This window comes from Onychomys torridus, chromosome 1, assembly GCF_903995425.1.
Source record: "Onychomys torridus chromosome 1, mOncTor1.1, whole genome shotgun sequence".
In the NCBI taxonomy this organism is placed as follows: domain Eukaryota; kingdom Metazoa; phylum Chordata; class Mammalia; order Rodentia; family Cricetidae; genus Onychomys; species Onychomys torridus.
Genome location: NC_050443.1, coordinates 160361152 through 160375340, shown reverse-complemented (window position 1 = coordinate 160375340; position 14189 = coordinate 160361152). Strand labels below are relative to the sequence as shown.

Here is a 14189-nt window from a genome sequence, read left to right as displayed (position 1 = left end):
GGCTACAGACTGAGTTCCAGGACAGCCATAGCTGCACAGAGAAACCATGTTTTGAAAACAACCAAACAAACAAACAAACCATGCAGGTAAGTAGACAAATACTCAATCACCACTCAGTGAGTACATCCATGTAAACCCCAAAAATATTAGGATATAGCTACATGCCTTGTGTTTACTCTCAGCTGTTACCATATTCCAGTGCTCTGGAGTCTTAATGTGGTAGATTGTGTTTGTTCTTTAAATAAATTTAAATAGAATCACACAATATGTATCCTTTCATTTAACTTAGATCATACTTGCACATAGCAGATCACTGCATGCGATATGCATGTGCTGAAATGTTGCATTGCATATCATTATTTTATAGTTGATCTAATTAATTCTGTTGATGGGCATTTGGTCATTTCTAGTACTCAATTATCTCTTTTTTAGTATGTAACTAAACATCTCTGTTTGGCGTATATCTAAGAATGAATTGTTGGGTGCAGTAGGCATATGTTTTGTTTTAGTAGATATTACTAGACAAGATGTATGTTATGGCTCATCCCTGTAATCTCATCACTTAGGAATTGGAGGCAGAAGAATTGATGTGAGTTTAAGGCCAGCATGGTTGCATGAGATCTTGTCTCAAAACACAAACAGGGAGTAGGGTCTGGGTGGATGGCTTAGCAGTTAAGAGTTCATTCTGCCCTTGCCAAAGACTTGAGTTAACTGCCTGTAACTCCAGCTCCAGGGGAGCTGATGCTTCTGGGATGCACATGCTCCTGAACTCATGTGCATGTATCATCACACAGTTGTACAGATTTATAATTTAAGAAATATTTTTTGACATGGTTTTGTGTGTAGCCCTGGCTGTCCTGGAACTCACTCTGTAGAACAGGCTGGCCTCAAACTCAAGAGATCTGCCTGCCTCTGCCTCCTGAGTGCTGGGATTAAAGGCGAGTGCCGCCACCACCACCACCTGGCCCATATTAACTTTCATTCCAATAGCAGCACATGTAGACAGTGCTGTGTCCTTACCAACATCTGCACAACTGCTCTTTCAGTTCTGCCTTTCAGGTGGGTGTGTGCATTTCCGTGTGGTTTCAACTTGCCCAGCAAGTCTAGAGCGCCACCAGTTGCTCTTTTCTCTTTACAAGCCAAGATGTTTTTCTTCCTTTCTTTCTTCTTTCTTTTTTCTTTTCCTTCCATCCTTCCTTCCTTTCTTTCTTTTTTTATACCTCCACAGGTTTTTGACACTTGAAAACATTGCAGCTGGATGGAAAGGTATCCCGGCAGTTGGGAGCCAAGGAATACCACAAAGTCACTGTAAGATTATGCTGGTCCGTGGTGGCACATGCCTTTAATCCCAGCACTCGGGAGGCAGAGGCAGGCAGATCTCTGTGAGTTTGAGGCCAGCCTGGGCTACCAAGTGAGTTCCAGGAAAGGCGCAAATCTACACAGAGAAACCCTATCTCGAAAAACCAAAAAAAAAAAAAAAAAAAAAAAAAAGATAGCAGCTTATATCTCTGCTCCAGAGAAAGGTTTCCTCAATGCAAGTGAAACAACTCCGCTCTGGCAGGGGAGGGTTTCAACTCTGCTTGGTTTGGCTCCAAAGAAGTGTTACAGCTCTGCTTAGGTCTAGGGAAGTCTAACAGTTCTGCTCTGCTAGGGGAATGTTTCCCAAGTGAAAGTGTTACAGCTCTGCTCAGACCCGCTGAAGTGTAACAACTCTGCTGTGCTAGGGAAAGTTTTCTCAGCGAAAATGTTACTCTTCTGCTTCATTCTGGCTCTATCCAAAGTTGTTACAGCTGAGCTCTGCTCTGCAAAAAGTGTCACACTGGGCAACAAACCAAGAGATTTATTGGGAAGAAAAAATCCAAGAGGGTGGCTGCCTCTAGGGTGAGAAGCAGCAGCCAACTGAACAGAATACAGTTTATACAGAGTTTCTTGTACGATGGAGGTTTTTCCAGGGTGGTTTAGGATTGGTGAGATTCCATGCCCAAGGATTAGTGGGATTCTGCAACCTTACTCTGGGTCAAGCTCAGGGATTGGTGGGATTTCAAACCCTGGCCCTGGGGTCAAGTTAGGGGCAGGGTGTTCATTCCTTGGCCCTTTTTACTCTACATCTCTCATTTCTCTGTCTGTCTCTGTCTGTCTCTGTCTCTGTGGTGTCATGTCCTCCCCCGCCACCCCAGACCAGGTTTCTCTATATAACAGGCTTTGAACTCACAGAGATCCACCTGCCTCTGCCTCCCATGTGATGGGATTAAAGGTGTGTGCCACCATTGCCTGGATGCACTACCACCGCCAAGCAAAAAATTTTTTAACTTAACTTTATTGGGCTTTTAAAAAAATAGATAAATAGTTTATATATACATATATATGTATATATAAATATTTAGTTTCTTGAGACACGGTTTCTCTGTGTACTACACGCCGTGGCTGTACTGGAATTCGCTTTGTAGACCAGATGGCCTCAAGCTCACCGAGATCCTCCAGCCTCTGCCTCCGGAGAGCTGGGATTATAGGCATGGGCCACCACCGCCGGCTTTTATTGGGCTTTTTTGAGACAAGTTCTCACTATATAGACCAGGCTGGCCTTGAACTCACAGAGATCAACCTGCCTCCGCTACCTAGGCGCTGGGATTATAGAAGTATTTGTTATGTTACTTTGTTTTTAGACAGGAGTTTGCTATCTCTCAGTGTATAGACTAGGCTGACTTCTAACTCCCTCCAGTTTGATAAGAGGCTTGCTCACCACGTTCCGCTGTAACAACGGATATTTTGAGAGTAATATAAATATACGCTTGCTTTTTTTTTAATTCCAAAGAAATTCCTGTTTTAAAGGCCTTCTCCATGGCCAAGAACCGCGGCAGTGCAGTAGGAGCCTACAGCATCGGGAACACCAGAACTCTTCTCCGAAGGTAAAAAAATCTCCGAGCAAAGAGGAATCCCCAAACCGGATGTTGACTGCTTTTGCCATAGTAACGGACTGGAGTCTGGAAGTGACGTCAGAGGAAGAGGACGCGAAGCCGGCTGAGGACACACGTGGGTTCGGCTAGCTCTTCGGCGTGGCTGGACGCGGTTCCCCCTGAGCGAGTCCCGGCCCCAGTTTGGTGGACATGGGTCGCTCGGGGAAGTTGCCCTCCGGTGTCTCGGCCAAGCTGAAGCGCTGGAAGAAAGGCCACAGCAGCGACAGCAACCCCGCCACCTGCCGCCACCGCCAGGCCGCTCGCAGCCGCTTCTTCAGCCGTCCGTCAGGTAGGCCGGCTGCGGGGTTCCGCCGGGTTCCGCGGGGTTCCGCGGGGTTCCGCGGGCTCCGTCTTGTGGGTCTAGGCCCGTCACGGTTAGAGTGTCAGCCCTGGAGCTCACTTCGAAGGCCCGCCCCTCGAATTTGACAGATGCGGAAACTGCCCCTAGAAGTGAAATGACTTGTCTAGGGTACTGCGGCGTCAGGGTTGGGATACACAGCTATCACTACCCTTGGGTTGCCGTTTAGGTTTTTTGGTGTGTGTTGACGGGGAGTTAGGGATCGAACCCAGGGCCTTGTGCACGCTAAGCAAACACTCAGTTACTAAGCCACGTCTTCTGCCTTCGGGTGTCTCTGTACTGTATCCGACCCTGGCTCTGGATGTTGTTTTGCCTTTAATACAAAGAAGCAGAAACAGATCTGGGTGTTCTTTTTCCTTGGCTTTGAAAGTTGCAGGCGCACGCAGGGCTGTTGTGCAAGCAGGCTGGGTTGGGAATCCAGCCGTTGGGGTTGGGGGTCTGAACCCTTCTGGTTTGCTTTTTGGGGACTCTCTTCCTTCAGTCGAAAGGAAGGGTGGGTGAAAGTGGGGCCACTACCTTGTAACTCCGGTTCTCAGGAAAGAGCGACCTGACGGTGGATGCCGTGAAGCTGCATAATGAGCTGCAGTCGGGGACCCTGAGCCTGGGCAAAAGCCAAGCCCCTGAGATGGCCATGGACCAGGGTCCGGAGCTGCCTTTCAGTGAGAGGTCCTCGGGCACATTTCTGAGTGGCCTGTCCGACTGTACAAACGTCACCTTCAGCAAAGTGCAGCGCTTCTGGGAATCCAACTCCGCTGCCCACAAAGAGGTAGGAGGTTGGCCCCAGAGGTTGTAGGACGATAGAAGCACATTCAGGACTGTTTTCTTCCATCTCTGGTGACAGCAACTGGTATTTCTGGATGACGTGTCATCTCTCTTACCCTTTACACATTACCCTCCCCGGGCAGAGTCTACTTTTAAAAATGTGCCTGGCAAATGTACATATATACTGTTAAGTTTTGGGTTATTTTTTGAGACAAGGTTTCCCTATGTAAACCTGACTGGCCTCAGATTCATTGAGATCAACCTACCTTTACCTTTCAAGTGCTGAGGCTAAAGGTGTGTGTCATCGTGTTTGGCAAATTATATATATTTTTTTATTGTGTAGTTGTGTGTATGTGTGCCATGGCATGTGTGTGGAGGTCAGAAGACAGCTTTTGGGAGTCCTTTCCTACTGAATATCTCTGCTGAATAAAATCCTTGAGGGTAAGAGATATTTTTGACATTTGTTAAAACTGTACTGCACACAGGGATTTTTATATCTGTTTCCAGGGACACCAATGTTCAGCAAATTCATGGTAAATAATCATGGTTAGAATATGTTCTATTTAACAAGAAATGTTGTACTTAGTTTACATTTCAAAGTTAATATGCCTGTATTTTTCAGTGTTAAGTGAGGAATATAAGAATGCTAAATGATACAAAGTGATATAAATAGAATAAAGGTTATAATTAGTCTCCTATTTTGATTCCTTCCAGTGGCTACTGTTAATGGGTCATTGTGTATATGTCTAGACTAACACTGCCCAGTGGTGATGTAAAGTAAGCCACACGTATAATTTTGAGTTTTCTAGAAGCTACATTTAAAAAGTAAAAAGAAATAACTGAAATTAATGTATTTGACCAGTATATATAAAATGTTAGCATTTCAACATATACAGTCAATTTTTTGTTACTTTTTTACATTCTATTTATGTGTGTGTGTGTGTGTGTGTACGTGTGTTAGTGTGTTAGTGTCCATGGAGGTCATATCCCCTGGAGCTGGAGTTGGAGGTGGTTGTGAGCTACCCGGTGTGGGTGCTAGAACCCAAACTCTGGTCCTTTGCAAAAGCAGCAAGAATTCTTAACCCCTGAACCATCTAGATATCCAGCCCCATTCAGAGACTATTGTTTTGTTTTTAACCAGGGTCTCACTCTGTGCCCCTGGCTGGCCTGTTCCTTGCTGTGTAGACCAGGCTGACCTTGAACTCTAGAGATCCATATGGCTGTTTCCCAAGTGCTGGGATTAAAGGTGTGTGCCACTGTGACTGACAGCAAGATCTTTTAGTCTAGCTCAGGTTGGCCTAGATCCAACTTTGTAGCCCAGATTGACCTCAGATTCACGTAGTCTTTTGCCCCAGCCTTGTGAATACTGGGATTGCAGATGTGCACCACCATGCCTGGTTCTGTTTAACTTTTTGTATATTTTTTACTAGTATTTACTATATTTTATACCCATTGCTCTCCAACTTTGCCCCCCCAAACAGTATCTCTACATTATGATATCTACTTATCCTCCCCACCATTGCTGTTTTTAATTTTCCCAATGGTCACATAACGTTTAACTCTGTCATTTTCCAGGCATAGTGGTACAAGACTGTAATCTCAGCACTTAGAAGGCTGAGGCAGGAGGATTGTTCATTTTGCAGCCAGCCTAGGCTACATAGCTAGACCCTATTTCAAAACAAAACAAACAAGCAAAAAACAAAAACAAGGCCCAGTGGTATCCCAGCACTCAGTGAGCAGAGGCAGATAGATCTTCCTGAGTTTTAGGCCAGCCTGGTCTACAGACCAGGATACAGAACAGCCAGGGCTACACAGAGAAACTCTGCCTTGAAAAAACCAAAACTCCCCCCAAAAAAACCTATCATATCTTAAATAGTAATAGTATATTATTAACCCCTGTTACCGACTGCTTGCCTGTTGCGGTTTGTGGCTGCAGTGTATAAATCTGCAGGCTCCCTAGCCTGGGCAGCACAGTAGAGCCGACCCTGTTGGCACAGGTGTGGGTGAGCCAGCCATCCCCACTGCTCATCTATCTTGTGGCGGTGTGGGTGGGAGAGAGATGTCCCCTTACCCCCTCCCTTTCCTTCTGCAGTGAGATGACCTTCCCCCTTGTCAGTTGTAGCATTCAGGAAAGTGGGCCCTGCTCCTCGCCTAGGCAGCACAGCAGAGCTGGCCCTGGTGTGGGAGGTGTGGGGGACCCAGCCCTTACGTATCAAGCAAGGCAGAGCTCTGCCCGTTACTCATCTGACATGTAGCAGCATGGGTGGAGGAGAGATGCCCTCCACACCTTCAATACCTGAGACGGGGGAGAGCTGGCCCTGGTGTCATAAGAATGGGAGGGCTGGCCCTGGTGCTTGGTGTAGGTGGGGGAGAGCCGACCCTGAGGGTGTGAAAGCAGGAACTGGTCCCAAACCTCACTCAGTGCTGCAAGGATGAATTAGTCGGGGCAGTGCTGGAGAGCTCACCCTGGTGGTGAGGACAGGGGAGAGCTGGCGGACTAACCAGCCCTGCAGCTAGATATCCAGGCCCAGAACCAGGGTTATGACTTGGCCCACCTCAACATCCACCCCATCTGTGATCTGCTGGAGCATGTGAAGGGGCCAAAGCTGCAGGATCTTTACTGCACAGGGCAATAACAGGATATCCAAGAAGAGTCCCAATGAGGTCCCAGCATTGATAGTGTATTAGAAATCAGAGGCCTCGAACCAGACCAATGACTGTGCAGTTAACATTCACATGTAAAGATATATGGACAAAAGGGTTTACTGTGTGACTCACTGTGTCACACTGCAACTTTCAAAATGGGATTTTATTTACTTGTTTGTTTGTTTGTTTGTTTATTATGTATACAGAAGAGAGCGCCGGATCTCGTTACAGATGGTTGTGAGCCACCATGTGGTTGCTGGGAATTGAACTCAGGACCTTTGGTAGAGCAGTCAGCGCTCTTAACCTCTGAGCCATCTCTCCAGCCCTCAAGACGGGATTTTTAGTTTTTTCCTTTTTTTTTCCTCTTAAATTTTGTTGTGGGGGGGGGGTTAGGGGGTGGCAGCACACGCCTTTAATCCCAGCACTCGGAAGGCAGAGCTAGGCGGATCTCTGTGAGTTCGAGGCCAGCCTGGGCTACCGAGTGAGTTCCAGGAAAGACACAAAGCTACACAGAGAAACCCTGTCTCGAAAAGCAAAAAAAAATTGTTTTATTTGGGGGGGTGTTGCAGGAGCAGAGGGCAGATGTGAAGGAATGGGGAAATTAATGGGATCAAGGTATATGATATGAAAGACACATTAGATAAATAAAAAGAACGTTAAAAAAAAGAAGTCTTAAGCTGGGCGGTGGTGGCACATGCCTTTAATCCCAGCACTTGGGAGGTGGAGCCAGGCAGATCTCTGTGAATTCAAGGCCAGCCTGGTCTACAGAGTGAGATCCAGGACAGGCACCAAAGCTACATGGAGAAACCCTGTCTTGAAAAAGCAACAACAACAAAAAAGTCTGCAGGCTCAAGATATTTCTATAAGATAGTGTCCTTGGACCAGGCAGTTATAATCTCAGCACTCAGGAAATAGAAAAATGCAGATCTCTGTGAGTTCGAGGTCCAGGACAGTCTGGGCTACACAGAGAAACTGTCTTGAAAAACAAAAGAGAAAGGAATGGAAAGAAGTGGTGTCCTTAAGGTGGCGCTCGAACATGGTGCTCCCAGGCCTCCTGGTAGCTAGGCACTCCCTTGGGCTTTATCAGGATGTTAATTTGTGAAGGAGAAAGGGACCACCCAGGCCAGAGCTGGATACTTTCTCCTCCTGTGCAGATCTGTGCTGTCCTGGCTGCTGTCACAGAAGTGATTCGATCCCAGGGGGGCAAGGAGACGGAGACTGAGTACTTTGCTGCTCTGGTGAGTGAGTGTGATGTGGGGCTGGCTGGGTGTTCAGAGCTATCAAGAGAAAGCTGTGGGGGGGCATGTAGTGGGGGTAGCCTCCAATAGATAAAAGCGCTTCTGTTCTCTGGGGGCTTGGTCAGGCTGGTGGGATTTACTGTTTCAGCCTTGTAAGACAAAAGACCACTGCTTTATGAAGATGAGTTAGAACTGGGAGAGCTTTAGAAAAAGATTACTTCCGAGGTGTGATCTAGGGGTCCCTATGACCCTTTTAGGGGCAAACAGGACAAAATTATTTCCATGATACTAAATCACTGTTTGCTGTTTTCATTCTCATGAGTGGACCATGGAGTTTTCCAGAAGTTTCCTGATAGTGGTGGACAGTCTGGAGTTATGCTGGCACTAGGTTTTCACTGTGTAGCTCAGGCTGGTCTTGAACTGATGCCAGTCTTTCTACCTTAGCCTCCCAAGTGCTGTGGTAACCTGTGCAGCGTCAGTCTGCTGTGGTGCTTTGTGTTGTTTTGTTTGTTTTTTGTTGTTCCTTACATATGGTAAGGAGGTGCATTAAATACCTCAGCTGCATCCCTAGCCACACAAGATGATAGTCTTCCTCCCCCCCCCCCCCCTTTTTTTTGTTTTGTTTTTTTGTTTTTGATTTTGTTTTTTGAGACAGGGTTTCTCTGTGTAGCTCTGGCTGTCCTGGATCTCGCTATGAAGACCAGGCTGGCCTCAACTCAGATCCACCTGCTCCTACCTCCAGAGTGCTGGGATTAAAGGTGTGCACCACTACTGCCCAAGATGAAATATTCTTACCCCTATTTTATAAGAAAAAAACTGAGTCACGAAAGGTTACTAGGACACTTGGGAGCTAGAGGATCTCTGAGTTCAAGACCAGCCAGGGCTACACAGTGATACACTGTCTCAAAGAATAAATAAATAAAATAAACCTAAGGTTATTAGGCCAGAATTACACAGTGAAGAGCTCAGATTTGAACCTTATATACCATGAGGAGGATTCCTTTTTTTTTTTTTTTTTTTTTCCAGAGCTGAGGATTGAACCCAGGGCCTTGCACTTGCTAGGCAAGCGCTCTTCCACTGAGCTAAATCTCCAGCTCCGAGGATTCTTAGTCATAACTCTCAGCACAGCACATGGGTCCCTCCTGCCACCCATGCTGTCCTGTGTGTACATTGCATTATTTTATCTGTTCACACCCCTTGCTCTGGCCCTCAGATGACAACCATGGAAGCAGTGGAGTCTTCGGAGTCACTGGCTGCCGTCGCTTACTTACTGAACCTTGTCCTAAAGCGGTGAGTGCAGCCTGGGCTTGGCAAGATACTTGGTTTTTCAGTGTGTGTGTGTGTGTGTGTGTGTGAGAGAGAGAGAGAGACAGACAGACAGACAGACAATATGTCTCTCCGACCCCACACATTTGGTTTGGTTTTTAAGATGAAAGTGTTTGGGCTGGAGAGAGCTCAGCAGTTAAGAGCACTTGCTGTTCAGTCATGAAGACCAGGGTTCAGAACCCGGTATTCCTGTCCAGCCAGCTCACAATGCCTGTAGCTCAAGCTCTGAAGGATTCAGTGCCCTCTTCTGACACCAGAGGCACCAGCACTCACATGTGTGCATTCAGACACACACAGGGACATGAGTATGCACACTCAAATACAATTAGATATAGTTTAAATGTTAAATGGTCTGGAGATGTACAGCAGTGTGAACATACTTACGCTGTGGAACCAGATACTTCTGAATGCTTCGGAATATGTGTGTTTTAGTTTTATTTCCCTTGTTGTGATAAAATATCCTGACAAAAAGCCACTTAGGGAATGCCGGGCCATGGTGGCGCACACCTTTAATCCCAGCACTTGAGGGGCAAAGCCAGGCAGATCTCTGAGTTCAAGGCCAGCCTGGTCTACAGAGCAGGATCCAGGACAGGCACCAAAAGAACACAGAGAAACGCTGTTTTGAAAAAACACAACACAACAAAAAGCCACTTAGGGAGAAAAGTGTGACAGTTCCAGGTCACAGTCCATCCTAGCAGAGCAGTCACGGCTGCAGGAACTTCAAAAGTGGCTGGTCACATCACACCATAGTCATTCATTTGTTTGTGTTCGGCTCCAGTTCTCAGTCTTTTTATTTTTCTGTGTGTGAACTTGAGTCTTTCTGTGCACCCTGAATGTGCGGGTACAGTGGAGACCCGAAAAGGGAGTCACATCCCCTGGATCTCCAGTTATCACCAGCTGTGATTGAACCAGTCTGGGTGCTGGGACTTGAACCCACATCCTCTGCAAGAACAGCAAGTACTCTTTAGCTGCTGAACCTTCCTCCAGCCCTGGTTCTCCATCCAGTCTTACACAGTTCAGGATCCCTTGCCTAAGAAAAGGTACCACCAACAGTGGAAACCCCATGGATATGCCTACAGGCTAACCCAGTATAAACAGCCTCATTAAGTCTCACTTCCTGGTGATTCTCGGCTGTGTCAAGTTGATGATTAAAGCCAACTTTCATAGCTTGAAATGGTAAATTTTATGAATGTACATCCTACCACAATTAGCAATCAAAAATTAAATATTTTAAGAAGATACTTGAGAACCAGTTGTGGTAACATACACCTGTAATCGTAGCGTTTGGGAGGTAGATGCAGAAGTTTCAGTTCAGGGTTATCCTTGGCTACATGGTAAGTTTGAAGCCAGACTGAGCTACATGAGACTCAAAAAGTGAACAAAGGGGCTAGAGCAATGTCTCAGCAGTTAATAGTGCATACTGTAGAGGATCAGAGTTCAATTCCCAGTACCCATGTGGGGCAGCTCACAACTATATATAACTCCAGAGGTGCTTGCACTCATGTGTACACACCCACACACAGATACACATACATACATATAATTAAAAATGAAGCCTGCCGTGCAGCGGTGGCACACACCTTTAATCCCTGCACATGGGAGGCAGAGGCAGGTGGGTCTCTGTGAGCTCGAGGCCTTGTCTACAGAGCGAGATCCAGGACAGGCACCAAAACTAAAGAGAAATCCTGACTCGGAAAAAAAGAAAACAAACAAACAAATAAATCTGGAAGAACAAAACAAAACCAACTAACCAAACAAATAAAAATCTCAGGGGGAAGAAATCACAAGAAGATAGGTGAATGTCCACAGGCATTCTGCATCAGGCCTGGAAGTGACTTGGGCTGTCACATCCTGGAATGAGTGTTGGGTCCTGGGGAAGGGCAGTGGTGCTGAGTCTTTGGCACCAGGCTTCACAAGGAAGGAGAGGGCCTTGTATGAGGTTATGTGACCATGTGTCCCCTCATTAGATAGTACAGAAGCTGGCTGGTGGGCAAGATGAGAGACCCAGAGCTCATGGAAAGCACACTAACCTGAGTGGCAGAAAGCTGAGTCCCTGTGCTGACTGGTGACTCACTGAGTAGCTGGGCCAGCAGTGCTCTTCCTTTGATTCCTGACCCCAGTGGCTTGTCTTTTCCTCTCTGGATTGACTCTCTCTATTCTCCCTACAGTGTGCCCAGTCCTGTGCTCATTAAGAAGTTCTCCGATACCTCCAAAGCCTTTATGGACATCATATCTGCCCAGGCGAGCAGTGGCTCCACCTCAGCACTCAGATGGGTCAGTGCCTGCTGATTCCTGAGTTCATGGATGTGGTTAAAGCGTGGACCCTTCCTTCCTTGGAAGTAGTTCAGGCACTTCATGGATCCTCCAACAGATCTCTCCAGGCTTTCCCAGGATTGCTGAGACCCTGGACTCTTTCCCCAAGGCTGATAGAGCTGAAGGACTTTCTCACTTTTTTCTTTAAGGTCCTCTCTTGCCTGGCCATCCTCCTGCGGAAACAAGACCTGGAGGCCTGGGGCTACCCTATAACCCTTCAGGTGTACCATGGGCTGCTGAGCTTCACTGTACATGCCAAGCCCAAGGTGAGAGTCAGCCTGTCTGAGCCAGGCTGGGAAGGTGACTTTGAGTCCTGGGTTGTTTGTTTTCTCAGTTTTTGTTGTGCATGCATGTGAGTGGTGTATGCACATGTGTGTAGATGCATTTACTCACACATGCACATGGAGGTGTCCTGCCCTTACTATTCAAAGCCTTATTCCTTTATTCCCAGAGTTTCTCATTAAGCCTGGAGTAATGCTGGAGGCCTGTAAGCCCCAGTAATCCTCTTGTCTGCACCCCATGTAATGCCAGGGTTTATAGGTGCATGCTGTAACGTGTGTGTGTGTGTGTGTGTGTGTGTGTGTGTGTGTGTGTGTGTGTGTGTGTGTGTGCGCGCAGATGTTTACAGAGGCCACATGAACTCAGGTCTTCATGCTTGCACTCTAACCTGCTAAGCCATATTCCTAACCCTAAGTCCTGAGGTGTTGCATTTTGTTGTTGTTGTTATTTGAGACAAAGTCCCACTTAATAGCCCCTGGATGTCTGGGAACTTGCTGTGCAGACCAGGCTGGCTTTGAACTTAGAGGTTCATCTGCTTGGGATTAAAGGCTTTCACCACCATTGCCAGCCCAAAGTTCTGAGATTCTGTTCTTTGTTTCTGAGGCCTTGTCCACTTAAATCCAGAAAACGAGGAAGCACCCCTTCTCCAGCGGGAAAGTCACAGTCCAGTGTTTCTGCGTCTCTGTAGCCTCCTCAGTCCTCCTCTCTCCCTTGGTGGGAGGTGGCAGTCTTGATGGGGCTCTGGAGTCATACAGACCTGACTTGGACTCACCACCCCCCTTTTCTTTTGATGTTGCAATGTTGAGGATTGACCCTCGGGCCCTATGCATACTAGACAACCACTGACCTGTATCCCAAGCCCACTTTTGCTTTTCTCTTTTGAGAGAGGGTCTTACTAAGCTCCCTAAATTGGCTTTGAACTTATCTGTAGTCTAGGCAGACCTTGAACTTTCACCCTCTCCCTCAGCCTCCCCAGTAGCTGGAATTACAAAGCCTGTACCACCAGTCCCAGCTCTGAGCTGGATTCTTAATTCATCTTTTGGTATCACTTTAGATAAGTTACTTAATGTCTGTAGGTCTGGGACTCCTAAGAGATAGTTGCAGTCTTGCTGCAGGGTTGTGTGGAGTCTCAGTCCTGGTACAGTCCCTGCTTTATAGCAGGCAGTCAGCAAGTGGATCCATGCTGCTACCTCAGAAATTCAGGGCTAGGAGCATAGAGTGATTGCCACCCCACGTGAAGTGCTTGTGACCTGAAGTCTCCTGCCTCCTTCCTCGTGTATTCATGTGGTCACTAACTCACCTTCTTGAGGTCCAGGTTGCAATGTCACTTCATAAGAGTGACAGTTTGTCAGAAAGTATCTTTTAAAAAATACTTTTTATTTGTGTATGAATGCTTGGTTTTTTGTTTTGTTGTTGTCTGAGACAGGTCTCATTACATAGCCCTGGCTGCCTAAAAACTCAGTGATCTGCCTGCCTTTGCTTCTTAGTGCTGAGATTAAAGGTGTATACCCTCACACCCAGAGGTGTGTAAGTGTTTGGCCTGTGTACATGTATGTATATTGCATGCATATCTGGTGCTTGTGAAGTCTAGATAAGAACACCAGATGTCCAGGAACTGGAGTTAGACGTGGTTGTAGTTTCCATGTGGGTCCTAGAAACTGAACCTGGGTCCTCTGCAAGAACATCCAGTGCTTTTAACATCTGAATCATCTCTCCAGCCCCTGCAAAGGTGTCTTTACCTTCTGCTGTTTATTTGCTTTTTTTTTTTTTTTTTTTTTTTTGCTTCAGGCCAGTTTGTCTATTCTCACTGCCACTTTGTTAACACCTAAGCAGTGCCTGCTTTAGTGGTACTGGCTTTGCTGGGGAATTAAATGACTGTATCCCTGTCTGAAGATGAGGACCCTGCTGCCTGGAGACTGAGTGTCTGGGCGGCTTCAGGGCATTTGGCTAGTTGGCAGGCTTAGGGTTCTATGTGGAATGGACTTAGCAGTAGGTACTATCTAGTAGCTGTCCATCAGGCTGCTGGGGGTTGTGGTGCCAAGCACCCACAATGCTGATGTGACCTTGTGTCCATTTGTTTTCCCTTCAGATCCGCAAGGCCGCTCAGCATGGAGTGTGCTCAGTCCTCAAGGGCAGTGACTTCATGTTTGGTGAGAAGGCCCCTGCTCACCATCCTGCTGCTGTCTCCACTGCCAAGTTCTGCATTCAGGAGGTTGAGAAGTCTGGAGGTGAGGCGGCCAGGCCCAGGGCAGGTGGAGGCGAAGTGTGGGCAGTACAGGAGGATTAGGACTGACACCCTCCTTTGTTTGCCAG

At 47.0% G+C, this 14189-nt stretch overlaps 1 protein-coding gene across 1 annotated transcript in view; it reads left to right on the top strand.

Annotated features, from left to right (window-relative positions):
* Window positions 1–3010: 3010 nt before the first annotated feature.
* Rrp12 (ribosomal RNA processing 12 homolog) overlaps window positions 3011–14189 on the top strand; it is a 37633-nt gene continuing 26454 nt past the window's right edge. The window contains exons 1-7 of the mRNA XM_036169390.1: window positions 3011–3243; window positions 3849–4078; window positions 7875–7958; window positions 9172–9248; window positions 11453–11558; window positions 11747–11863; window positions 13966–14104. Coding sequence (XP_036025283.1) covers window positions 3105–3243; window positions 3849–4078; window positions 7875–7958; window positions 9172–9248; window positions 11453–11558; window positions 11747–11863; window positions 13966–14104 — 892 coding nt within the window. The 5' untranslated portion in view covers window positions 3011–3104. The remainder of the gene's footprint in view (window positions 3244–3848; window positions 4079–7874; window positions 7959–9171; window positions 9249–11452; window positions 11559–11746; window positions 11864–13965; window positions 14105–14189) is intronic.